The 27998-nt window shown below is 40.4% G+C and overlaps 1 protein-coding gene across 35 annotated transcripts in view; it reads right to left on the bottom strand.

Moving 5' to 3' along the window:
• LOC105748547 (protocadherin gamma-C4) overlaps nt 1-27998 on the bottom strand; it is a 179097-nt gene that overhangs the window by 52860 nt on the left and 98239 nt on the right. For 3 of the 35 annotated variants that reach the window (XM_049708663.1, XM_049708665.1, XM_004280242.3), the window contains exon 2: nt 23904-24557. The exons of 30 other annotated variants lie outside the window; for them this stretch is intronic. In XM_049708663.1, coding sequence (XP_049564620.1) covers nt 23904-24557 — 654 coding nt within the window. The remainder of the gene's footprint in view (nt 1-23903; nt 24558-27998) is intronic. 2 more of the 35 variants (XM_049708664.1, XM_049708666.1) reach the window with 2 other exon arrangements.

A 27998-nucleotide genomic window follows, 5' to 3' on the forward strand; every position in this document is an offset into this window, starting at 1 on the left:
AGTGACCTGGAAGACAAAATGGAATTCACTGGGCTTCCCTGGTGGCGCAGTGGTTGAGAGTCCGCCTGCCGATGCAGGGGACATGGGTTCGTGCCCCGTTCCGGGAGGATCCCACATGCCGTGGAGCAGCTGGGCCCGTGAGCCATGGCCGCTGAGCCTGCGCGTCCAGAGCCTGTGCTCCGCAACGGGAGAGGCCACAGCCGGGAGAGGCCCGCGTACCACAAAAAAAAAGAAAAGAAAAAAATGGAATTCACTGCTGTGGAACAGAATAAAGAAAAAAGAATGAAAAGAAATTAAGACAGCCTAAGAGACCTCTGGGACAACATTAAATGCACCAACATTCGCATTATAGGGGTCCTAGAAGGAGAAGAGAGAGAGAAAGGACCTGAGAAAATATTTGAAGAGATGATAGTCGAAAACTTCCCTAACATGGGAAAGGAAATAGCCGTCCAAGTCCAGGAAGTGCAGAGAGTCCCAGGCAGGATAAACCCAAGGAGAAACATGCCATAGTAATCAAATTGACAAAAATTAAAGACAGAGGGAAAAATGACAAATAACATACAAGGGAACTCCCATAAGGTTAACAGCTGACTTCTCAGGAGAAACTCTACAAGCCAGAAGGGAGTGGCATGATGTACTTAAAGTGACGATAGGGAAGAACCTACAACCAAAATTACTCTACCCGGCAACAATCTCATTCAGATTCAACGAGAAATCAAAAGCTTTACAGACAAGCAAAAGCTAAGAGAATTCAGCACCACCAAACCAGCTCTAGGGACTTTCCTGGTGGTACAGTGGTTAAGAATCGGCCAGCCAATGCAGGGGACATGGGTTCAAGCCCTGGTCCAGGAAGATCCCACATGCCACTGAGCAACTAAGCGCATGTGCCACAACTACTGAGCCTGCACTCTAGAGCCCATGCACCACAACTACTGAGCCCGCGTGCCACAACTACTGAAGCCCTCCACAAAAAGAGAAGCCACCGCAATGAGAAGCCCAAGCACTGCAACGAAGAGTAGCCCCTGCTCGCTGCAACTAGAGAAAGCCTTGCACAGCAATGAAGACGCAATGCAGCCAAAAATAAATTAAAAACAAAAACAAAGAAACAGCTCTACAACAAATGCTAAAGGAACTGCTCTAAGTGGGAAACACAAGAGAAAAAAAAGGACCTACAAAACCAAACCCAAAACAATTAAGAAAATGGTAATAGGAACATACATATCGATAATTACCTTAAATGTGAATGGATTAAATGTTCCAACCAAAAGACACAGGCTTGCTGAATGGATACAAAAACAAGACCCATATATATGCTGTCTACAAGAGACCCACTTCAGACCTACGGACACATACATACTGAAATTGAATGGAAAAGGATATTCCATTCAAATAGAAATCAAAAGAAAGCTGGCGTAGCAATACTCATATCAGATAAAATACACTTTAAAATAAAGAATCTTACAAGAGTCAAGGAAGGACACTACATTATGATCAAGGGATCAATCCAAGAAGAAGATATAACAATTATAAATATATATGCACCCAACATGGGAGCACCTCAATACATAAGGCAAATGCTAACAGCTATAAAAGAGGAAATCGACAGTAACACAATAATAGTGGGGGACTTTAACACCTCACTTACACCAATGGACAGATCATCCAGATAGAAAATTAATAAGGAAACACAAGCTTTCAATGACACAATAGACCAGATTAATTTAATCGATATTTATAGGACATTCCATCCAAAAACAACAGATTACACTTTCTTCTCAAGTGCACACGGAACATTCTCCAGGATAGATCACATCTTGGGTCACAAATCAAGTCTTGGTAAATTTAAGAAAACTGAAATCATATCAAGCATCTTTTCTGACCGCAAAGCTATGAGATTAGAAATAAATTACAGAGAAAAAAACCGTAAAAGACACAAACACATGGAGTCTAAACAATACGTTACTAAATAACCAAGGGATCACTGAAGAAATCAAAGAGGAAATAAAAAACTACCTAGAGACAGATGCCAACGAAAACACGATGATCCAAAATCTATGGGATGCAGCAAAAGCAGTTCTAAGAGGGAAGTTTACAGCAATACAATCCTACCTCAAGAAACAAGAAATCTCAAACAATCTAACCTTACACCTAAAGGAACCAGAGAAAGAAGAACAAAGAAAACCCAAAGTTAGTAGAAGGAAAGAAATAATAAAGATCAGAGCAAAAATAAATGAAATAGAAACAAAGAAAACAATAGCAAAGATCAATAAACAAAATTGATAAAACTTTAGCCAGACTCATCAAGAAAAAGAGGGAGAGGACTTAAATCAACAAAACTAGAAATGAAAAAGGAGAGGTTACAACAGATACCACAGAAGTACAAAGCATCATAAGAGACTACTACAAGCAACTCTATGCCAATAAAATGGACAAGCTGGAAGAAATGGACAAATTCTTAGAAAGGTATAACCTTCCAGGACTGAACCAGGAAGAAACAGAAAATATGAACAGACCAATCACAAGTAATGAAATTGAAGCTGTGATTAAAAATCTTCCAACAGACAAAAGTCCAGGACCAGATGGCTTCACAGGCGAATTCTATCAAACATTTAGAGAAGAGCTAACACCCATCCTTCTCAAACTCCTTCAAAAAACTGCAGAGGAAGGAACACTCCCGTACACATTCTATGAGTCCACCAGCACCCTGATACCAAAACCAGAGAAAGATACTACAAAAAAAGAAAATTACAGGCCAATATCACTGATGAACATAGACGCAAAAATCCTCAACAGAATACTAGAAAACAGAATCCATCAATACATTAAAAGGATCAAACACCATAATCAAGTGGGATTTACCTCAGGGATGAAGGATTCTTCAATATATACAAATCAATCAACATGATACACCATATTAACAAACTGAAGAATAACCATATGATCACCTCAATAGATGCAGAAAAATCTTCTGACAAAATTCAACACCCATTTATGATAAAAACTCTCCAGAAAGTGAGCAGAGAAGAAACCTACCTCCACATAATAAAGGCCATATACAACAAGCCCACAGCAAACATCATTCTCAAAATCATGAAAAACTGAAAGAATTTCCTCTAAGATCAGGAAGAAGACAAGGACGTCCACTCTCACCACCATTATTCAACATAGTTTTGGAAGCACTAGCCATGGCAATCAGAGAAGAAAAAGAAATAAAAGGAAGCCAAATTGGAAAAGAAGAAGTAAAGCTGTCACTGTTTGCAGATGACGTGATACTATACATAGAGAATCCTAAAGATGCCACCAGAAAACTACTAGAGCTAATCAATGATTTTGGTAGAGTTGCAGGATACAAAATTAATGCACAGAAATCTCTTGCATTCCTATATACTAACAACGAAAGATCTGAAAGAGAAATAAGGAAACAATCCCATTCACCATTGCAACAAAAAGAATAAAATACCTAGGAATAAACCTACCCAAGGAGGTGAAAAACCTGTGCTCAGAAAACTATAAGACACTGATGAAAGAAATCAAAGATGACACAGATGGAGAGATATACCATGTTTTGGGAGTGGAAGAATCAATATTGTGAAAATGACTTTACTACCCAAAGCAATCTACAGATTCAATGCAATCCCTATCAAATTACCAATGACATTTTTTACAGAACTAGAAAAAAAAAAATCTTAAAACTTGTATGGAGACATAATAGACCCCAAATAGCCAAAGCAGTCTTGAAGGAAAAAAACAGAGCTGGAGGAATCAGACTCCCTGACTTCAGACTATACTACAAAGGTACAGTAATCAAGACAATATGGTACTGGCCCAAAAACAGAAATATAGATCAATGGAACAGGATAGAAAGCCCAGAGATAAACCCACGCACCTATGGTCAACTAATCTATGACAAAGGAGGCAAGGATATACAATGGAGAAAAAACAGTCTCTTCAATAAGTGATGCTGGGAAAACTGGGCAGCTTCATGTAAAAGAATGAAATTAGAATACTCCCTAACACCATACATAAAAATAAATTCAAAATGGATTAAGGACCTAAATGTAAGACCAGACACTATAAAACTCCTAAAGGAAAACACAGGAAGCACACTCTTTGACATAAATCACAGCAAGATCTTTTTTGACCCACCTCCTAAAGTAATGGAAATAAAAATAAAAATAAACAAATGGGACCTAATGAAACTTAAAAGCTTTTGCACAGCAAAGGAAACCATAAACAAGACGAAGAGACAACCCTCAGAATGGCAGAAAATATTTGCAAACAAATCAATGGACAAAGGATTAATCTCCAAAATATATAAACAGCTCATACCGCTCAATATTAAAAAAACAATCAACCCAATTAAAAAATGGGCAGAAGGGCTTCCCTGGTGGCGCAGTCGTTGAGAGTCTGCCTGCCGATGCAGGGGACATGGGTTCATGCCCCAGTCCGGGAGGATCCCACATGGAGCGGCTGGGCCTGTGAGCCATGGCCACTGAGCCTGCGTGTCCAGAGCCTGTGCTCCGCAACGGGAGAGGCCACAACAGTGAGAGGCCCGCGTACCGCAAAAAAAAAAAAAAGGGGGGGGAGAAGACCTAAATAGACATTTCTCCAAAGAAAACAGACAGATAACTAAGAGGCATATGAAAAGCTGCTCAACATCCCTCATTATTAGAGAAATGCAAATCAAAACTACAATGAGGTATCACCTCACACCTGTTAGAATGGGCATCATCAGAAAATCTACAAACAACAAATGCTGGAGAGGGTGTGGAGAAAAGGGAACCCTCCTACACTGTTGGTGGGAAGGTAAGTTGGTGCAGCCACTATGAAAACAGTATGGAGGTTCCTCAGAAAACTAAAAATAGACTTACCGTATGATCCAGCAATCCCACTCCTGGGCATATATCAGGACAAAACTATAATTCAAAAAGGTACATGCACCCCTATATTCATAACAGCACTATTCACAACAGCCAAAACATGGAAGCAACCTAAATGTCCATTGAGAGATGAATGGATAAAGAATATGTGGTAAATATATACAATGGAATACTACTCAGTCATAAAAAGAACAAAATAATGCCATTTGCAGCAACATGGATGCAACTAGAGTTTAGCACACTAAGTGGAGTAAATCAGAAAGAAAGAAACCATGTGATATCACTTATATGTGGAATCTAAAATATGGCACAAATGAACCTATCTACAAAACAGAAACAGACTCACTGACATAGAGATCAGACTTGTGATTGCCAAGGGGGAGGGGGGAGGGAGAGGGATGGACTGGGACTTTGGGGTTGGTAGATACAAACTATTATATTTAGAATGGATAAACAACAAGGTCTACTGTATAGCACAGGGAACTATATCCAATCTCTTGTGATAAACCATGTGGAAAAGAATATTAAAAAAAATAATGTATATATGTGTATAACTGAGTCACTTTGTTGTACAGCAGAAATTAGAACAACATTGTAAATCAACTATACTTCAATTTAAAACAAAGTAAGATGATCTTCACAATGAAAAACACAAAACAGTGCTTAAAGTAATTAAAGAATTCTTAAGAGACATACCATGCTCATGGATTGAAAAATTCAAGTTACTTTTTCCCAAATTGAAGCAATAGATTCTGATCAAAATCCAGAAGCTTTTTTTTTAAACAAAGTGACAGAATGATATGAAAATTTGTATAAAAATTAAAAGATCTAGAATAGCAAAAAACAATTTGGAAAGGAAAACAAAATTGGAGAACTAACACTACCGGGTTTCAAGACTTTATTACAATGCTACAAATATATATGTATTAGAACAGAGATTCCAGAAAAAGACTCACATATATATGGTCAAATGATTTTTAAGGAGGTGCCAAGATTATCTAGTGGGGAAAGGATTAGTGTTCTCAGCAAAATAAAACAAGCAAAAACTCCAAATGAATCATGCACCAAACTGTAAATAATAAAACTATAAAAATTCTGGAGGAAAACGTAGGAGAAAATCATCAGAACTTTCAACAGGCAAAGACTTCTTAAACAGAACATAGGGACTTCCCTGGTGGCGCAGTCATTAAGAATCCGCCTGCCAATGTAGGGGACACGGGTTCAAGCCCTGGTCCGGGAAGATCCCACATGCCATGGAGCAACTAAGCCCGTGCGCCACCACTACTGAGCCTGCGCTCTAAAGCCCACAAGCCACAGCTACTGAAGCCCGCGTGCCTAGAGCCAGTGCTCTCAAAAAGAGAAGCCACCACAATGAGAAGCCTGCGCACCACAATGAAGAGTAGCCCCTGCTCGCCACAGCTAAAAGAAAGCCCACACACAGCAACGAAAACCCAATGCAGCCAATAAATAAACAAAGAAACAAACAGAACATAAGAAATACAAATTATAAAAGGAAGAAACTGGGGGCTTCCCTGGTGGCGCAGTGGTTGGGGGTCCGCCTGCCGATGCGGGGGACGCGGGTTCGTGCCCCGCTCCGGGAGGATCCCACGTGCCGCGGAGCGGCTGCGCCCGTGGGCCATGGCCGCTGGGCCTGCGCATCCGGAGCCTGTGCTCCGTGGCGGGAGGGGCCACAGCAGTGAGAGGCCCGCGTACCGCAAAGAAAGAAAAAAAAAAAAAAAGGTAAAAGGAAGAAACTGATAAACTGAGCTTTATCAAAATTACAACTTCAGCTCTTCAAAAGACACTAAGAAAATTAAGTCAGTCTTTAAGACAAGTCACAACATCCACAAAACATGTATGTGACAAAGAACTCAGATCTAGAATTTATTTTTGAAAACTCTCATAACTCAATTTTAAGAAGAAAACTAATTCAAAGATGAAAAGACTTGAACAGACTTCAAGAAGAAAATATACAAATAGCCAATAAGCATATGAAAAGATGTTCAATATCTTCAGTCAACAGGAAAACTAAAGTCAATGATACAGTACTACACACACAGTAGAATGGCTAAAATTTAAAAGTTTGGCAATAGGAAGCATCGATGAGGATGCAGAGCATGTGGAAGTCTCATACACTGCTGATGTGAATATAAAGTGATATCAAAACTTTGAAAAATAGTTTTTCAGCTTCTTATAAAGCTAAATATAGACCTTCCATATTATATGACCCAGCAATTGTGCTTTTAGGTATTTATCCAAGAAATGAAAAACATATGCCTACAAAAAGACTTGTACATGAATGTTCATATCACCTTAATCCAGAGTAAAACCAAACTGGGAAGAACCCAAATGTCCATCAGCAGGTGGGTGAATACACAAATTGTGCTATCTATATAATACAATACTGCTCAGCAATAAAAAGGAACAAGCTACTGGTACGTGCAAAAATGTGAATGAATTCCAAAAAAAAGCTGAGCAAAATAAGGCAGACACAAAAGAGTATATGTTGCAGGATTCCATTTAGATGAAATTCTGGAAGAAGCACAACTAATTTACAGTGACAGGAAGCAGATCAGTGATTGCCTGGAGCTGGGCATGTGAGGAATTGATCTTGAAGGGGCATGAAGGAACTTTTGAAGGTTATAGAAGTGTTCTGTATTTTGATTAGAGTGGTGGTTACACAGGTGTGAATACTTGCCAAAATTCATTTAGATGTATAATTTTAAGTTACATTTTATTATATATAAATTATACTGCAATGAAATTGATTTTTAAAAAATTTAAAGCAAAGTGCAAAAGAGTATATACAGTCAATTCTCACTTTGCATGGTAGTGCAGGATGTAAAAATGACCATGCAAACTGAAACTGTGTAAAGTGATCTTAATAAACAATGGGGGAAATTAAGACTCTTCCATGATCTTTAAAAATGTTTTAATGAAAACATTAAAGAATCTCTTGTAGGGAAGTAAAATAGTAAAACTAATATTTATTTAGTAGATTGTAATCTAAAACAGTAGAACCAGGGCTTCCCTGGTGGCGCAGTGGTTAAGAATCCGCCTGCCAGTGCAGGGGTCATGACTTCAAGCCCTGGTCCAGGAAGATCCCACATGCCACGGAGCAACTAAGCCCATGCACCACAACTACTGAGCCTGTGCTCTAGAGCCTGTGAGCCACAACTACTGAGCCCACGAGCCACAACTACTGAAGCCCGTGCACCTAGAGCCTGTGCTCCACAACGAAGAGTAGCCCCCCTCGCTGCAACTAGAGAAAACTCGCGTGCAGCAAAGACCCAACGCAGCCAAAAAAAATAGAATAAAATAAAAAAATAAAACATTAGAATCACTGAGAATTAAAGGGTTTTATTTCTTAATAAAAAACTTAACAAGAAGAGCTTGAAAAGGGTTTGGCTTCTTCTAGTCCTATAACTTACAAAACAGAGCAAGCATCTTTTCTATGCCTTGGTGAATTGTCATACACCTTTTTATGTCTGGATCAATATCCAACATTTTATGTATCCTTTGAGCTTTCGATGTCACGAAGTATCTCTGAGAGTTCCTGTAATGCGAACGTTTTGCTGGTGTCATTTTTTTTCTGGGACATCTTCATTTTTCTCATCAAAACCACTTACCTCACTCATGTCATTAAGTTCACCTTCACTAAGTTCCTTTGGCTGCATGTCTAGAGACTCTTGAAGGCAGCAGTGTCAACATTCCCATGGTCAGCTATTTATTCTGTAACTCCATTTACGTTCCGTTCAAATTTCACTTACAGCCTTATCACTTTTGTTTCTTGGTTGCACTTTCATCTTTGTTGGTCAATTCCCTCCATACATTTTTGTACAATGTCATGTGGGTTTACCACTTGAAGACAAGAAGCCAGAACAAGTACACGCTCTGCTGTTTGTGCATGAACTAAGTAACAGATGCACAGTAACGAATCACTAACAGACTGGAAGAAGCCATGTGATATGCACCACGATCAGTGACCAATCTTTTATTTGCAAAGCAATTTGTGGACTGAAGGGCCAACAGCAAAATTTGTACTTTATGCAATTACTCAGTTAATATACCATGGTAACCGAAGTTTGAATTGTTTTTAGGAGACTGGTATTATTTCAACTGTGGTAAGTGAAATGTATGTATACCGTAACTGTTCAAAGCCAGGAAAGACTGCATAGCATGTTACTTTTTGTGTAAAAAAGAAGACAATATAAATGTATGTGATTATTTTTTGCAAAAAGACACACAGTGAGTGGATATGAACAAGGCAGAAGAGAGAGGGGAGGAGCAACAATTTCCTGAGTACACCTTAAAACAAACACTTTTGACTTTAATTATGTAAATGTTTTACATATTCAAAAAGATACTAATCAACACTCAGCAATTTTAGAGTGTGGAAAAACTCTAAAATTGCATACAATAGAAATGAATAAATTTCATTTCAAATGAATAACATAACCATACTGCAAGTAACTTTGAACACTGTACTTTGACTGATAGAAAGCCAGGTACTATATTTTGAGTTGCCCTATGGGAGAGGTCCACATGGCAAGAAACTGAGGTAGGACTCTAGCTAACAGCCAGCAAGAAAATGAGGTCCTCATTCCAACAACCCATGAGGAACTGAACCATAGCCAGATTCCTGATCCACAAAACGTTTAAGATAACAAATATTTGTTATTTTAAACGATTAAGTTTTGGGCTAATTTGTTACACAGGAATGGATAACTAATATACTAACAAAAGATGCCTAGTTTAGATATAATCACGAGGAAGCATAAAACAAACCAAAATTAAGGGCATTCTATGATATAAATGGCTTATAGTCTTTTAAAAATGTCAGTGTAGGGCTTCCCTGGCGGCGCAGTGGTTGAGAATCTGCCTAATGCAGGGGACACGGGTTCGAGCCCTGGTCTGGAAGGATCCCACATGCCACGGAGCAACTAGGCCCGTGAGCCACAACTACCGAGCCTGCGCGTCTGGAGCCTGTGCTCCGCAACAAGAGAGGCCACGACAGTGAGAGGCCCGCACACCGCGATGAAGAGTGGCCCCCGCTTGCCACAACTAGAGAAAGCCCTCGCACAGAAACGAAGACCCAACACAGCAAAAATTAATTAATTAATAAACTCCTACCCCCAACATCTTAAAAAAAAAGACAGCGTAAGGCAAAACAAGGCTGAGGAACTGTTTCAGATTAAAGTAAACTAAAGAGACATGACAACTAAATGCATTGTGTGAGCCTGGACTTGAAAAAATTACTGTAAAGTATGGGTAAAGTTTGAGTACAGACTATAAATAATCATATTGTATCAATGTTAAACTTTCTTATTTTCATTATTGAAATTCAGTTATATAAAGAATGTCCTTGTTCTTAGAAAATACACAATGGGGCTTCCCTGGTGGCGCAGTGGTTGAGAGTCCGCCTGCCGATGCAGGGGACACGGGTTCGTGCCCTGGTCCGGGAAGATCCCACATGCCGCGGAGCGGCTGGGCCCGTGAGCCATGGCCGCTGAGCCTGCGCGTCCGGAGCCTGTGCTCCGCAACGGGTGAGGCCACGGCAGTGGGAGGCCCGCGTACCGCAAAAAAAAAAAAAAAAAAAGAAAATACACAATGAAGTGCTCAGGAATAAAGAGACATGATATCTACAACTTACTCTCAAATAGTTCATAAAAACAGTAACCTGTGTACACTCATAAATACGTACACACATGTGTACACACACATAGGAATGATAGAGAATGAAAGAGAAATGATAAAGGAAATGTAGCAAAAGACAAAATATTAACAAGTGGATAAAGTGTATACAGTTCTTTGTACAATTCTTGCAACCCTTCTGTAAATTTGAAATTATTTCAAAATAAAAAGTTAAAAAAAAAACTTGCTGTGAAGGTATCTATCAAAATTACAAGCCCATTTTTTTCTTTGACTCAGCAATTCCACTTCTGAAAATTTATCCCACAAATATATTGCATATGTACAAAATAATGCAGGTACAAGGCTATTCAGTGCAGTTGTTTGTAATACTCAAAGATTGGAACAACCCAAGTATCAATTTACTAATCAGGAGACTGATTAATAGCACAATAGAATACTAAGCAGCTGTTTAAAAAAACAGCTTTCTTATGTATTAATATGAGAATAGTTTTAAAGGATACATTGAGGAGTGAAGAAAGCAAGATACAGAACAATGTATAGCATGTTATCTCTTTTGTAAGAAAAGTGGGGATATAAAAACATATCCATAATTCACCCACATTTGCATAAAGAAATGCTGAAAGGATACTTAAGAAACTAATTAAGTTTACCTCTACGGGTGTTAGGCTGCAGCCCGCGGGCCTACAAGCTCTGTACTTGCCCAACTCCAAGACTGAAGAAAAAGCCCGGAGACCGTGACAGAGACATCAATGATTTGTTGGATAGGGAATCCTACAAGTCAGAAGCAAAAGGTCGTGGAGCAACACTCCACCATGAACAGCAGACAGCAAGCAGGACGTGGCAACAACCTTCGCTACTCACGGGAAATGGAGGTTACCATTTATAGGGGGAAATGACGTCAGGTTGGCTCATCAGTTACCAGGGAAACCAGCGGCTGGGGCAGGGGGCAAGCACGTAGTCACTGATTAAACCCTATGATTAAGAGGATTGGATAATCATGTGAGTAGGGTGTAAGTGATGCAGGGACTGGTCAAGCAGGGGATGTACGGACAGCGAGAGAACAGCCACCTTGAGTGGCCTGACCATACGCTCCACCCCTACGTACTCTGCATGACCCTTACAATCTTGGTTCACCCCCTCTTCCACGATATCCCTGATGTCAGGTATGTAGAGGTGCACCGCAACCACACACCACAAATGCCACACAGACACCAGCAGCTAAAGAGTATCAAGAGTAAGACAGCTGGTATGTGAAAAATACTCATTCGCCATGTGGGCAAATTGTGGAGCCAAGCGCTTACCGAGGTGATGGAGAGGGAATCTATGGCAGGGTTGTCCTGGCCTAAAGCTTTCGTAGCAGAGGAAATACTGTGGGAGTTATTGGGTATATATACACAACATTGAGTTTGAATGAGAGCACAGGTCCCGCCTTGTGCTGCCATTAGCATGTCCAGAGCCATCCTGTTTTGAAGGACCACTTGTCTCATTTGGGTGGTCTCCTCAGACAGGAGGGTAATTGCATGTCTAGTATTATTTAAGGCAGCTGCTGTATGTTTAGCCAGGGCTTCTACTTGTCATTCTACAGCAATAGAGGCATCTTGCTGCAGACCCAGCAATCAGACACATTTCACAGTGAGGCTGCCGCCGATGCCCAGTCCGTGAACAGACTCCCTCTGCACAGGCTAGGGATGAAATGTAAGATTTTTAACAGGTACAATACAGAAGATATCATGACCTTTGAGCAAAATACAAGCAGGAACAGCACTCTGAGATAATATCACCCCTGCCTGTGGTTTTTTGTCTTGGCCTGCAGTACCGTACCGCCTACCCACCCTCAGTACCCTCAGCTGGTGCCGAATACTGACGAGGCGGTATAACAAGACCACCAGGTTAAAATGATGCTGATGTTCTCTAGTAAGGGTCTCTGATTAATTACCTTAGTAGTTTAAGTGGGGCTGGGTAGAAGACAGGTGAAATCTATAAGTCCCTTTCTAATCCTATTCCCCACATACACTGTGGAGTATGCAAACCCAAACCACTGGGGACTTAACTGCCAGTCGCAGGGCCATTTTGTAATGTTTTCCTCTGGTGGGGAGATCTGGTGGCAAGTGCAAAAGTGAGTTATTGTCCTGACCGATAGTTGGCAATGACCTTTCAGTGATCGACAGTTGAACTAAGACGGTTTGACTAGTTGCCGCTGGGTTGACAAGCCATCGACACTGAGACAATTGCTCCTGGGATGTTCAGTTATAGGAGAAGGGGGAGAAGGAGGCTACCATTTATAGTGCAGTTGATGTCAGGTTGGTTCATCAGTTAACCAGGGAAACCAGCGGCTGGGGCAGGGGGCAAACACACAGGTGATTAAGCCCTATGATTAAGAGGATTGTATAGTCATGTGAGTAGGTTGTAGGTGAAACAGGGACTGGTCGAGCAGGGGATGTTCAGAGGGCAAGAGAGCAGCCATCTTGAGTGGCCTGACCATACAAGGGGGTAGGAGGAAACAAGTGGAATAGAAAAAGGACAGGAATGGGAAAGAGAAAATACATGCCTATTATATTGTTTTGATTTTTGAACCATGTAAATGTGCTTCCTACCCCAAAGTAAAATAAATAAAAGAAAATTAGTAAGATTGAGGTAGATAGCAGACCTATAAGGATTCAAGAAAGGTGTCCCTGAGATATTATTAACTGGGAAAAGCAGGTTGCAGAACAGTATATGTACTGTAAGACGATCCCTGTTGTGCAAACAGCACACACATTTACATAGACAGAAAAATGCTTGGAAGTACACATAATCAGGTATTAACAGTAGTGACCTCTTGGGGGTGAGTCTGGAGGCAAGGTGAGGGTGGTGAGGAGAATCTGATGTTTTATTTTCTTAAATCTCCTTTTAAATTGAAATATTGTTTACATACAGTGAAATGCAAGGATCTTAAGTTCAATGAGTTTTGGCAAATGTATACACCCATATAATCTACCCCCATCAAAATATGGAAAATTTCTATAGCCTCAAGGGCAAAAGAAGTTCTATGATCATTAATACTGTTGCTTTCAGCTTCAAATGCTTAGTCACTGTTAATTCACTTAAGGAATATTTATTTAGAGCTTAATAGTGTCAAGCACTGTTACAGGCCTTAAAAACATAGCATGAAAAAATAAATAAATCCTTGTCATCTAGGAGCTATATACTTGCTGGTGAGAGAGAGCTAACACATTGATAAGGAGGAAAGTACATACCAGATGAAAGTCATAGAATAAGAAGCAGTATCTTTTTTACAACGTTACTGGGGACTCTACAGGATGTTTAAGGTAGGTGTGGGTATACAATCTTCCAAGTATATTCACAATATTAAAATCCAAAAATTTTATTATTATTGCTATGCACTTTTTATCCTAAACATTCTTTATCTGAAATTTTACTGTTTATAAGCCAAAAACTGATGGTGAAGAAAAACTGAGCTTAAAAATGTCCATGGAAAACATACAATCAAGTGGGAGAAAATTAAACAACAACAAATTTTAAAAGCCTGATAAGTTATGATCCAAACAGAATTCCAGAGGCAGAAAAGAACTGGGTACCAGGACTAGTCTCAAGAGTGGGTGAGTATGAATTAGAGACAGTGAGGTTCTCTGGGTGCTGGTTGTTTCTAATAGTGAAAAAAAGATCAATAAGAAAAATAAAACACAGGAGTAGCTCTGCCATGAGCCCAAAAACATACCTGTGTAGAGCTATCAGGAAGTTTATCATGCTCAACCTGGTAAAGTTCTACCCATCTGAAGGGATTATCACAATGGAAGAAATCAGAGTAAAAGAATGGTGACCATATGCCCAACCACACTCTTAATATCTGCACTTGGATGTTTCTCAGACTCTTAAACTTAACATGCTTACAACTCAACTCTTGATTTCTTTGAAATCTACCCTTCACTAGTCTTCCACATCTCACTAAATGGTACCTTTGTCCATCCAGTTCCTTAATTCAGAAACCTGGAAATAACTCTTATGCCCCCCTTTTCATCCTTTATTCAGTGAACAATTTTTTATTAAGAATCTATCACGTAAAAAAAAAAGAAAAGAAAAGAAAAGACAAACCATGACAAAAAAAAAAAAAAGAATCTATCATGTGCCAGGCAATGATATGAAGAATATAATAATAAAGAAAACAGTCCCTGCCCTTACGGAATTTACATTCCACCCACTCCATTATTGTCTTGTTGGATATATTTCCTAAATACATCTCCAATCTACCCATTTATTTCTTTTTTTGTATAAATTATTTTATTTTATTTATTTTTGGCTGCATTGGGTTTTCATTACTGCACACGGGCTTTCTCTAGTTTTGGCGAGCCGGAGCTACTCTTTGTTGCTGCACGCCGGCTTCTCATTGTGGTGGCTTCTCTTGTTGTGCAGCACAGGTTCTAGGCACACGGGCTTCAGTAGTTGTGGCCTGTGGGCTCAGTAGTTGTGGCTCACGGGCTCTAGAGCGAAGGCTCAGTAGTTGTGGGCTTAGTTGCTCTGCGGCATGCGAGATCTTCCCCGACCAGGGCTCAAACCCATGTCCCCTGCATTGGCAGGCAGATTATTAACCACTGTGTCACCAGAGAAGTCCCTATCCATTTATTTCTATATCCACCGCCTTCCCTTGAATCCAGTGCAGCACCATTTCTTACCAGGAACGCAGTCTCCCCTCTGTTCTCCCTACTTCCATTTATAACCCTCATATATCTATTCACCACACAGCAGCCAGAGTAATCTTTTAAAAATTTAAACCAGGGCTTCCCTGGTGACACAGTGGTTGGGAGTCCGCCTGCCGATGCAGGGGACACGGGTTCGTGCCCCGGTCTGGGAGGATCCCACATGCCGCGGAGCGGCTGGGCCAGTGAGCCATGGCCGCTGAGCCTGCGCGTCCGGAGGCTGTGTTCTGCAGCGGGAGAGGCCACAGCAGTGAGAGGCTCGCGTACCGCAAAAAAAAAAAAAAAAATTAAACCATATCTTGTCTCTGCCTTGTTTCAAACCTTTCAATAGCTCCTAAGTACAAGGTTACTTAAAATGTACCTCACTTACTTATTTTCCATTTCTAACCTCCCTAACCCTTTTTAATTTGCTCACCTTTTCTTTTCTTTTTTAAAGGTCCTTTATACATGCTATTCCCTCTGCCTGACAATTTCTTCTTTAATCTCCTTGTTACCTAGCTAACTTATATTCATCCTTCAGATAGCACAGTAAGAATCACTTCCTGAAAGAAGACTTACCTGACCCTTCAGACCAGAGTAGGCCTCTCTATTACAAGCTCTCTTAGCACCCGGTTTTTCTCCTTGGTGGCATTTATCAGGCTTGTAAAAGATCATATCATAGAATGGGGACCCATTAATTGCAGAAATCATATCTGCCTGTTCATTGATGCACCCTTGGCACCTAGGACAATGCCTTGCATATAATAGGCAGTTAATAAATATTTGTTACAGAAATGAATGAATGATCCACTCTACTAGACTTGGGGCAGACACTAGTGTTTACTCTGTTTGGGGGTAGACTCTTCCTACCTACTCCTGCACAGAATGTAAGCCTGAACTTACGTAGAGGTGATTTAAGCTTATACTATATTCTCTTACATTATATTCTCATACAGTATGAGAATAGAGCACCCTACACCTCTTGTTTTTCAAAAGCATATGCAATATACAAAAATCAATAGTTTCTCTGTAAACTAGCAATCAGAAAATGAAATACATTTTACAATAACATCCAAAATCATCAAATGTGTAGGAATAATTTAATTAAAGATATACAAGACCTAAAACATTGCTGAGAGACGTTAAAGAAGACCTAAATAAATGGAAATATGAAATATATACTATTCTCCTGGATTGGAAGTCTCAATATTGTTAAGATGACCCCTCCACCAGTAGATTTATAGTTTCAAGGCAATAAATCCCATTCAAAATCCCTTCAGGATTTTTCCCTTTAGAAAGTGACAAGACAATTTTAATTTATTTGGACAGGCAAAGAACTAAGAATAGTCAAAACAGCGTTGAAAAAGAAGAAAAAACTTGGGGGACTTACTACCTGACCTCAAGACTTATAAAGCTACAATAATCAAGACAGAGTGGTATTGGCAAAGGGATGGATAGACCAATGGCACATGATGTAGAGTCTAGGAATAGACCCATATATATAGATCAAATGATTTTCAACAGGGGTACCAAAGCAATTCAATAGGAAAAGGAAAAGTTTTTTGACAAGTGATGCTGGAAAAACTGGGCATCCATATAGGAAAAAAGAACCTTAACCCCTACCTCACTGAATCGCCGCCTCATACCACATATGCAAAAACTACTTTAAAAAATGTAAATAGAAGAGGCAGTAGGTATAAAACAAGTGCCCCTTGTTCACCAGGAATATTCACTGCCTCCTCTAACGTACTGCTAGAACAATGTTAAATAAGGTAAAGCCAGTAAATGAAAGTGACACGTATTCGTTGAGATGCTTGCCTTTCTTGGTTTCCAAGCTTTAGCAAACTTTTCAGGTGAGCATCAGAATCCAGGTTGAAGATGCCAAATTATCTGATTTGTTGAATTCCCTTTGGAGACCAACAGCCAGGTGGAATTTATAATAAAATTAACATATCTTGCACAACAAAACCCACACCAACAAGGAACCCTACCGTGACTAACCAATTAGACGCATTCTAATGCATCTTTCTCCTAATATTCTCTTTCTTTTGACTTACCAGTAATCCTTTCACTCTTTTCAGTGTTTCCATATTATCCATTTTACGTATTTTCACTTTCCAAAGGTAATTGTTTTTCCTTTTTTGTGTGTGGTCGTTGTTGCTATACGGCAAGCTTCCAAAAAGACTGACAGTAAAATATATAATGGGGAATTTTATATGCAAATGTTAGTACCTAATTTTTGAAGTGTTTATAAACTGCAAGTTTGGTGAAATGCCACACTACCATTATTGGGATCCATTTGTACAATTACCTGATTACAAGGAATGTCTCGATTTGGCATTCTGTGCTAGCTCAAACTCACTCAAAGTATTTGAATTGAGTATTTAACTCAATAGCATGGTGGAGTAGGAGATACAGGCATTGGGTCCCAGATTGGGATCTGCAGTGCAGACTTGGGCAATGGAGGTGCCAGGAGGGTTGTTCTCATCCACGTGGACCACTTAGGAGGACTGATGGAAAACTGGAGCGTTGTTGTTGACATCGCCACTGTGCTGTGTGATGCTTCTGCTGGAGGAGAGTGGTGCCTTACTTCTGTCAGCAGCTGTGATGGTAACATTGCACTCCAGGGTTTGCTCCCACTCTAGGGCCCCATCTGTTACAAGCTTGTAGTAATTACTGGTGAAAGATTCAATTCTAAAAAGTGTATTTTCTTGTACCAGACATTTGACCTCCCTGTTTTCTCCTGAATCTGGATCCTGTGTCTTAAACAGAGCAGTTACTATCTGAGGTGCAGAATCTGCAGGAATTATTATGAAAATAGAAGTAAAAATAATCTCTGGGGGGAATTCCCTGGCAGTCTAGTGGTTAGGACCCCGCGCTTTTACTGCCAAGGTCGAGGGTTCAATCCCTGGTCGGGGAACTAAGATCCTGCAAGCCGCCAGTCGCGGCCAAAAAAATAAAACCTCCAGTACTTTGTCATCATCATCTAGAATTTTGATCTCAACCACACCGGGAAACCAATCCCCCACACACACCCCCATTCCTTCCTTCCAAAACTATGGAATACTTTTAATCTCTTCATATTCCAATGTACTTAAGGTTTTCATTTCTCCTCTACCATGATCAAGGCCAAACTGGATATGGGTACTCTGGGCTGCGAAGACATTCTTGATCTCCACTTTGATGCCCTTGTCCAGGTCAGTGGCCCTCAGCCTCATCATGGAGGTGCCTAGGGGCATGTCTTCTTGAAGGCTGACCCTGTATACATTCTGGCTGAAATCGGAGGTTGAGGGGTTGTAGTTGGCGTCGACCACCAGGGTTGGGATCCGAGTGGCTCTGTTTCTGGTGCTCCTCTCCATCTAATGCTGTCAGGACTAAGTGATGCGACCTCTGCTTTTCCCAGTCTAGTGGCTTCTCTAACACAAGTTCAATCTATTTGTTTCCACTGTTGGTCTATTTTACTTGGAAGACAAATATACAGTTGCTGTTAGGGTGATAACTTTGTAAAGGAATTGCTTCCATCATCAGGATCTTTTGCAGGTACTATTGCAAACCTTGCTCCAGGCTGGATCAACTCACATATTTAACTCAATAGCACTCCTGCTGAACTGGGGAGTATTATCGTTTACATCTTGACTATCTATATTAACGTGAAAAACATTTAAAGGATTCTCAGCTACCATTTATAAACGTATGATACGAAGTATAGTATGTCGGCATATCTGCTCCAGGTCCATCCTGTTACTCACAAATAAATCCCCACTTTCTTCACTTGGAGTGAGGTATTCTTTTTCCACATTAACTTGCAGCTTCTGAGCCCATTAAGTCCTGGACACCTAGCCCCAGATCTCTGGCAAGGTGCGATTAGGAAAGTCACCCCGTGGAAATATTATGGGATCTCCTTGTTTACCTCTGTTTCTACATGGGCTGATAGCACTGCTCTGCGTCCCTACTCTAGAACTGCAACCTGAAGAAATTAGAGGTCAAGGTTCTGAAGAATTGAGAGCAAAGAGAAAGATGTTTCTCACTGGAATTTGCAAGTTGAGAAGCAGTAGTACAGTTTTATTCAGGCAATTAAATATTCTTCGAAGTTTATATTCTCAATGACTCCAGCATATGAAACCAAAGCAATGACTTTTTATTTCTTCTAGACATTTAAGAGTATTTTTAGATTGAGTCTCTCTTTTTATTTTTATTTTTTGGTGGGGGAAAAGGCTTTACTTTTTTCATATACAGTCTCAGGATGAACTATTGGTTGGATCTTCAGCTATAAATATATAGAAAGCTTCTAGCAGGTTTCACAACATAGAAATCTTATGGATTGTGGCACCTATTTTAAAAATTTGATAAATCTTCAGTTCCTTATCTTTAGATAGATAGATCAGAGAGTTGGCTCTTATTAGGAGTTTGATGTAGGGGGAAAGCACACGTAAAATGGATTTGCACTATGATTTTTCCCCAAGAGATTACTTTCTAATCATTGAATTCAAGCCTTTTTTTGAGTATTTAGAAGGTATACAAACCACTGTGTGCAATTCTTCAGAGACTTAAAGATGAACTAAGAAATTATGCTTGTCCTCAATGATTATTAAACATAGTAGATCTTTTTATGGCTTCTCTCAGAGAAATTGTGGAGGTACTGATTTCTTTCTACATATAGATAAATTATTTTATCTCCTCTATGGTCCATCTGATGGCAATTTCATCACATTTTCCTGAACTAGAGCTCTTCCAATTTGGTATCCAGAAAACGTATCCTCTATCAAAGAGTTTTTTCAATTATCTTTGCCATTGGCTATCTTTTCCTATCAGTGTTTTAAAAATGTGTCCTAAAGAGTGTGCTCTGTTATTGATAACTTTTCATTAGGTATGGTTTCCTAAAAATGAACTCCAAGTGTAACATTAGAGAATAAATCTGTCTCTTTCCTAATATATACAGTCATTAGTTTGATCAACATCCCGTCACAACTATGTGTTTCTTAAAATTTTTAAAAATAGCTTTATTGAGGTATAATAGATATACAAAGCGTGGCACATATTTAATGTGAAGGCGTTTACTTTCTTGAACTTGATACCTTGCATAAAGAAAAAGCAGATTTTTCACCAGAACTAATCAATTCATGATCACAGCTATACTCTGTTACATATAACTGAGAAAACTGTAATACAATCCACTCGTTTATCATTAGTCTTCTAATGCAGCTTAAAATAATCTATGGGTTGAGTAGTCTCAACAAGTTGTACAGACTCAGCAAGGATCCTAGGCCATTGCTGCTTCAAGGAGGGTATCTCTTATAGAATGGAAGTGGGGGAAGAATGATGATAGATTACATTCCAATTTTAGGTGCTATAAAATAGAGGAACTACAACTTTTAAGTTATAGCTGAATACTTTAACTAGATTAAGTGAATGCATACCCACCTTCCATATAACACAAAGGAAGATAAGAAAAGTCCTTGACATAATTTCATTACTGAAACCAGAGGAAATAAAATCCAAGCCCATTGTCCAATTACTCTAAAAAAACCAATCAACAAATAACCTAATTATCAATCCTAAATTATCAACAAATATCCTAAAGCTAAGATTGATATTTTGTGCAGCCATTAACTTAAATTCTCATGTGGCCAAAACCAAATAACTCCAGCTTTCAGATTTTGGTGATCCATTTTCCATTTAAATCATCCTAGCAATTCTATTGGAGTAAATTGGTCCTTAAATAATAAGTTACACAGGACCCTTGTTTAAGTTAAACTATCATTCAGAGAGAGAAAAATTAACATTCATAAAATTGTCTCATCAAAAACAATCTTCCCCCTATCTTTCATGACCCCAAACAGGGCCTTCTCAATCAAGAACGTGCCTAAGCACTTAAGATTTTTACAGTAGCTTTCATAAAATTGTTAGAACAGTTTTACTTCCACTCACCGGTCATCCCATTGTATTGTCTGGAGGAGTACACAAATCATTATTACTTTTCCCAACAGAATGTTAAGTGTACTGATATTGAAAGCAGGACTCCTTTTTCTATCAACAATGTTAAAAAAAAAAAAAAGGACTACTGTTAATTAAGTACATATTATGAACCAGACGGTTTATATGTTATCACTAGGCTTCACCACAATCTTTCAAATTACATATTACAATCCCTATTTTGCTGAAGCTGAAAGCAATTGAGTAACGTCAAAGGTCACACAGTTAGGAGTTACCTCGTTACATAGCTGCTGTTTCTCTGTCACACTACATCTTGGAATACTGATATTAGGTAATCCCCAGAGCACATACATTTGTTCATTCATTCACTCAGCAACTACTTAATGAAGCCAATTTAGCTCATACTGGAAGCATAATTGAGATCACTGATACCTGAGATACAGCCTAAGGGTCATCACTATTCATTGCCCTAGCTCTTAATGATTTGTCCCTAAATCAAGTTACATGAACAAAGTCAGCGTAATTGGACTATGCTAGTTTAGCTTCCCAAATAATTTCTATTGTGTGTTACGTCTTTCATTTTGAATCAACCACCACAAGAAAACTGGCCACGTGATAAACATTTTGATAGCTTTTACAAAACAACAGAAGTTACATTTCTCTCTGTTTTCCTTGGTATTATTGAGAAAGTTCTACTTATTAAATTCCATTTGGAACTTAATGTCAATATGAAGTTTGCCATTTTAGATATGCTCAAAAACTTCCTTCAAGGGGGAAAGGTAAGCTGGAATGAAGTGAGAGAGTGGCATGGACGTATATATACTACCAAAAGTAAAATAGATAGCTAGTGGGAAGCAGCCGCATAGCACAGGGAGATCAGCTTGGTGCTTTGTGACAACCTAGAAGGGTGGGATAGGAAGGATGGGAGGGAGACGCAAGAGGGAGGAGATATGGGGATATATGTATATGTATAGCTGATTCACCTTTTATAAAGCAGAAACTAACCGACCATTGTAAAGTGATTATACTCCAATAAAGATGTGTAAAAAAAAAAACTTCCTTAAAAAAAATAAGGCAAATAGATCCACTTTATATCTCCTTTTTTTTTTTTTAATTTCCTTTTTTTGTCTTGGCTGTCAAGAAGCATAAAGTGACATGTGAATTTCAGTAGCAGTAACTGCCTCATTTTAGGGCAACTTGATTATCTTTCATTCTCCAAATCGTTTTCAATCTCTTTTATAAGTCTTGGTTTTAATTACCTATTGTATTTTTGAAAACAGATAGGCAACAAGTCAGGAGAAAATAATTAGGATGTTATGATTTCCTTCCCCTTTATAGAATTCACCAAAAGAGGGCTTCCCTGATGGCACAGTGGTTGAGAATCTGCCTGCCAATGCAGGGGACACGGGTCTGGGAAGATTCCACATGCCGCGGAGCAACTAGGCCCGTGCGTCACAACTACTGAGCCTGCGCTCTAGAGCCCATGAGCCACAACTACTGAGCCTGCGCGTCTGGAGCCTGTGCCGCGCAACAAGAGAGGCCGTGACAGTGAAAGGCTCACGCACCGCGATGAAGAGTGGCCCCAGCTTTCTGCAACTAGAGAAAGCCCTCGCACAGAAACGAAGACCCAACACAGCCAAAACCACAATAATAAATAAATTAATTTTTTTTAAATCCTTAAAAAAAAAAAAAAGAATTCACCAAAAGAAACCAGGCTTCTCACAGGTTACAGCAATGCTTTCCCAAGAATAATATATTTTAGCATTTGATTTCTGTTCAACATTCTACAATAAGCGTAAGGTTCTCAGGAAACAGAATCTGTGCATTTTCGAGAAAATTGTCTGTGTGTGAGAATTATGGGAAATTTTAAATAAGAAGAGAGAATTACTACAAATTTACCACGATATCAAAAATGTGCTCAAAACACAATCTGTTAACTCTGAATATTCCACAGAGTCACCATAATATCGTCAGTGTGGATAATGGGCAAAAGAAATATCTAAACTGGAAACACATATAGACTTGTATTCCTGAACTCTGTAATGGGGATGAAAAATGAACAATCTCTTCAGTTTTTCCTCATGACAACACTTACACCGTGCATATTTCAGTGAGAACGTTTTAAATGCATAAGAAATAAACTCACGATATTTGGAATTTCATGAATGATGTGAAACCATGAAATAACGTAGGACACTGAGAAAGTATAATGTATGCATCCCTAATAACCAGAATTATTGCACTTGAAAAGAAACTAAATACAATTTATGAATTTGTTAGGCAATTTCATGTGTAGTCAGAAACCGCTCTATTTATAATAGTTTATTTAAAATATCATTTATATACTTTTGATTGAATTAGATTTAACCCCTCTAGAAGAATCTGTGTTCTTAAGAGATAAATTGGCATCAGACGTTCAACATAAACCTGCTGGACGGCCGATGGGAAATAAAAACAGCCATCAAAAGCAAGAAGAGCTGTACAGTTGGTAAATTAAATTAGAAAAATTATATAGAGTATTAAAAAGTACTGTATAAAATGGATATAAAATTTTATATATAACATACACAAATATTTTTTAAATTATTATAAATAGACGTGAGGAAAAGCCTGAAGGAAGTCGGCCCGGTTGTCAATGGTGCCTGCAATGTTTATAAAAATTTCTTGCTGTCTGTTTTATAAATTCCGAATAAATACTAATTACCTGTAATAAGAGATATCTTGCTCAAAGCTCAGAGGAGAATGTTTGATATGCACTCACCTGAATTAATGCATGATTATCTTTAGAAAACACGGAATCGCCCGAGAGCAAGACAGGCTCGCTTTTCTCACAGCTCTCCTGGCTGATGAGCGTGTCCGCGTAGTTGGGCTGCGGGAAGATCACGTGACTCCCCCTCGAGTCCGCTGTGAGCGAGACCTCGTGGGAATAGGTCTGCAGGAAAGTCCGCACCCCGTCCACGCCCACAAAGTGAGACGTGGGCACACCCGCTACCCCGCCTCCTGAAGCCTTGAGCAGGCGCGACGTGTGCCAGCGCCTCAGCCTGAGCGCCAGCAGCACAATGACAAAGGCGAGGAAGACACAGGAGACGGCAGCCACCGCCACCACCAGGTACAGCGTGAGGTCCGAATTGTCGGGGCTGACGGGAGACTCAAGGCTGCCTAGATCAGCCAGGACGTCGGGGATGCTGTCCGCTACTGCCACAGTGAGCGTGACCGTGGCCGAGAGAGGGGGCTGCCCGTGGTCCTGGACCGCCACCACCAGGCTCTGCTTGAGTGTGTCACTGTACAGCAGGGCCCTCGCTGTGCGCACCTCGCCCGTGTGCAGCCCCACCGCGAAGAGCCCTGGCTCGCTGGCCTTGAGGAGGCGGTAGGACAGCCAGGCGTTCTGGCCTGAGTCTCTGTCCACAGCCACCACCTTGGTCACCAGGTAGCCGGGCTCTGCGGAGCGGGGTGCCAGCTCCACGCCCATGGAGCCATCGGTGGGTACGGCGGGGAAAAGGATCTCTGGCGAGTTGTCGTTCTGGTCCATCACGAACAGGCTCAGAGACACGTTGCTGCTGAGTGGAGGGTCCCCGCTGTCATGTGCCATCACTTGTAGCTGCAAGTCTCGGAATTGCTCATAGTCGAAGGAACGCAACGCATACAGGACGCCAGTGTCTGAGTTTATGGAGACGTAGGAGGACAGGGGAGCTCCCTGGAGGCTGTCCTCCGCCAGGGAGTAGGTGACCTGGGCATTCTCTCCATAGTCGGGGTCATGGGCGGTCACAGAGACGATGGACGCTCCTCTGGGGTTGTTTTCTAGGATATATGCGGAGTAGGAGGCATGAGAGAAGGCGGGCGGATTGTCGTTGGTGTCTGCCACGTTCAGAGTGATGTGAGTTTCCGTGGACAGGGGCGGACTTCCTCGGTCAGTGGCAGTCACCGTGATGTTGTAGCTAGGAACCAGTTCTCGGTCTAGGAGTGTGTCTGTTACTAAACTATAATAATTTCCATAAGCCTTTTCTAATTTAAAGGGCAGATTCCCTTGGATGAAACAAATCACTTGTCCATTTTTCCCAGAGTCTTGATCGTTTACATTTAGAAGGGCAATTAACGTCCCTCTGGGAGAGTTTTCCAGAATGGAGCTGGAGAGAGAGGTGACTACTACTTCAGGGGCGTTATCATTCACGTCCAAAACTGTGATGAGGACTTTGGCTCGTGCAGAATATCCTGCGTTATCCATTGCTTGCACTTCCATCTCGTAGAATCCTGATTCCTCGTGGTTCAACTCCCCTATTGTTGAAATTGTTCCTAAATTACAATCTAGCTTGAAAAGTTGGGCCGCTTTGTTGTCCACATACCGGAAGGAATACATCACTTCCGCGTTGGCTCCTTCGTCAGGGTCGGTGGCGTTTACCAGAAGCAGCTCGGTGCCCACGGCCACATTCTCCGGAACGTTCACACGGTACTCGGACTGAGCAAACGCTGGTGCGTTGTCGTTCACATCAACGACCATCACACGGATGCGCGCGGTGCCAGTGCGGACTGGATAGCCCGCGTCGGAAGCCGTGAGAACCAGGTGGTGAACGTCCTTTTCCTCGCGGTCCAGGGCGCGCTCCAGCACCAATTCCGGATATTTATTACCATCCGCTCCGCTTTGCACGTCCAGGGAGAAGTGAGTATTACTACTGAGCTCATAGCTCTGGAGTGAATTCTTCCCTATATCCGGATCCCAAGCGTGGGGAAGGGGGAATCGCATCCCAGTGGCTGCATTTTCACTCATTTTTATTTCTAATTCACCTTCCTGGAAATACGGGGCATTATCATTAATGTCCCTCACTTCTACCACTACCCCGTATATTTTCACTTTATCCTCCATCAGAATCTCCAGATTTAGTTGACACTTGATGGCCCCCATACAGAGCTCCTCCCGGTCTATCCTGCCGGCAGTGACCAAGCTGCCGCTTCGCGGATTCAGAGCAAAAAGTTGTGTCCTACCTCTGGAGACGATGCGGACTCCGCGCTCCTCCAGTTCCCAGGGCTCCAACCCCAGATCCTTGGCGATGTTCCCCACCCTAGAGCCTTTCTCCAGCTCCTCAGGAACCGAATAGTGGATTTGGGTGCACCCAGTTTCCCACTGAACCCCCAGGAGAACTCCCAGCAGGACCAGCTTTTTGCAGTCCTGGTGCAGTCGCGCAGGAATCATTGTCACTTTCCTTGAGGATTATTTCCAATTCTTCCCTTGATCACCGAAGTCCGGATCAGCGCATCCGTCCTTAAAATCCGACAGTTGGGGGACCCGAGCTCTTCCAATCAGTTTCCACACAGTCCCGGAGATGGTTAGTTTCTATCCGTGCTTTGTGCTTCAACGCGAGTGCCCGGCTAGCAGGATCTCTCTCTGCTTTTCTCTCCCTGATTGGTGAACAGCGGCGCTCAGAGTCCTAACCAATTACTGCACAATCTTGAACTCCAGGAAAGGATTTTGGTTTTCAGACCTTAAATAGCTCCACCTACTGTTCTCCAAATAGGGATGGAAGTGGAGCCAACCAAAACTACAGTATCCATTTTACTTGGAATTTCAGTGAGCTTCTTTTTATTTCCCTAGAGTTTTCATACAGAGTCACTTTCTTGAGATTATTTTGTGTACCTGTAGGCGTATTCTGATTTTTCCAATGAGCTTTTACATGAATTTGAAGTTTCTATACACAGTAAATTTAACTGTATATTTTAGTGCACCTGCTTTGATATCACCGCCACCACACATACACACCTATTATGGGAATCTCCTTAGGAGTTTCATGTTTTGAGAAATTATATAACAGAATAAGTTAAAATTTCTCACCCAGCTAAAATCTGTGGCAAAATTTTTTGGTAGATTCTTAAATTTGCCTAAATGGAAGAACTACTTTAACATGTGGTTGACATTTAACATTTTAAAATCAAATTTTCACAATAATATGGAAACCTAAAATTAAGAAACTTGATTGTACACATTACCAGAATCACACCTCGCAGGAAATCAAGTGAAGAAGACACAGTAACATTTTTAGAACAAAATGGAAGCATTCCAACTAGCATTTGCTTGAAATAAGGGTAGTACTCTACTAATATATTTCAAAAGAATATTTAGTTATCTTTGATAAAGGAGGCAGGAATATACAGTGGAGAAAGGACAGCCTCTTCAATAAATGGTGCTGGGAAAAATGGACAGGTACATGTAAAAGTATGAGATTAGATCACTCCCTAACACCATACACAAAAATAAGCTCAAAATGGATTAAAGACCTAAATGTAAGACCAGACACTATCAAACTCTTAGAGGAAAACATAGGCAGAACACTCTATGACATAAATCACAGCAAGATCCTTTTTGACCCACCTCCTAGAGAAATGGAAATAAAAACAAAAATAAACAAATGGGACCTAATGAAACTTCAAAGCTTTTACACAGCAAAGGAAACCATAAACAAGACCAAAAGACAACCCTCAGAATGGGAGAAAATATTTGCAAATGAAGCAACTGACAAAGGATTAATCTCCAAAATTTATAAGCAGCTCATGCAGCTCAATAACAAAAAAACAAACAACCCAATCCAAAAATGGGCAGAAGACCTAAATAGACATTTCTCCAAAGAAGATATACAGACTGCCAACAAACACATGAAAGAATGCTCAACATCATTAATCATTAGAGAAATGCAAATCAAAACTACAATGAGATATCATCTCACACCAGTCAGAATGGCCATCATCAAAAAATCTAGAAACAATAAATGCTGGACAGGGTGTGGAGAAAAGGGAACACTCTTGCACTGTTGGTGGGAATGTAAATTGATACAGCCACTGTGGAGAACAGTATGGAGGTTCCTTAAAAAAC

This window comes from Orcinus orca, chromosome 3, assembly GCF_937001465.1.
Source record: "Orcinus orca chromosome 3, mOrcOrc1.1, whole genome shotgun sequence".
NCBI lineage: Eukaryota > Metazoa > Chordata > Mammalia > Artiodactyla > Delphinidae > Orcinus > Orcinus orca.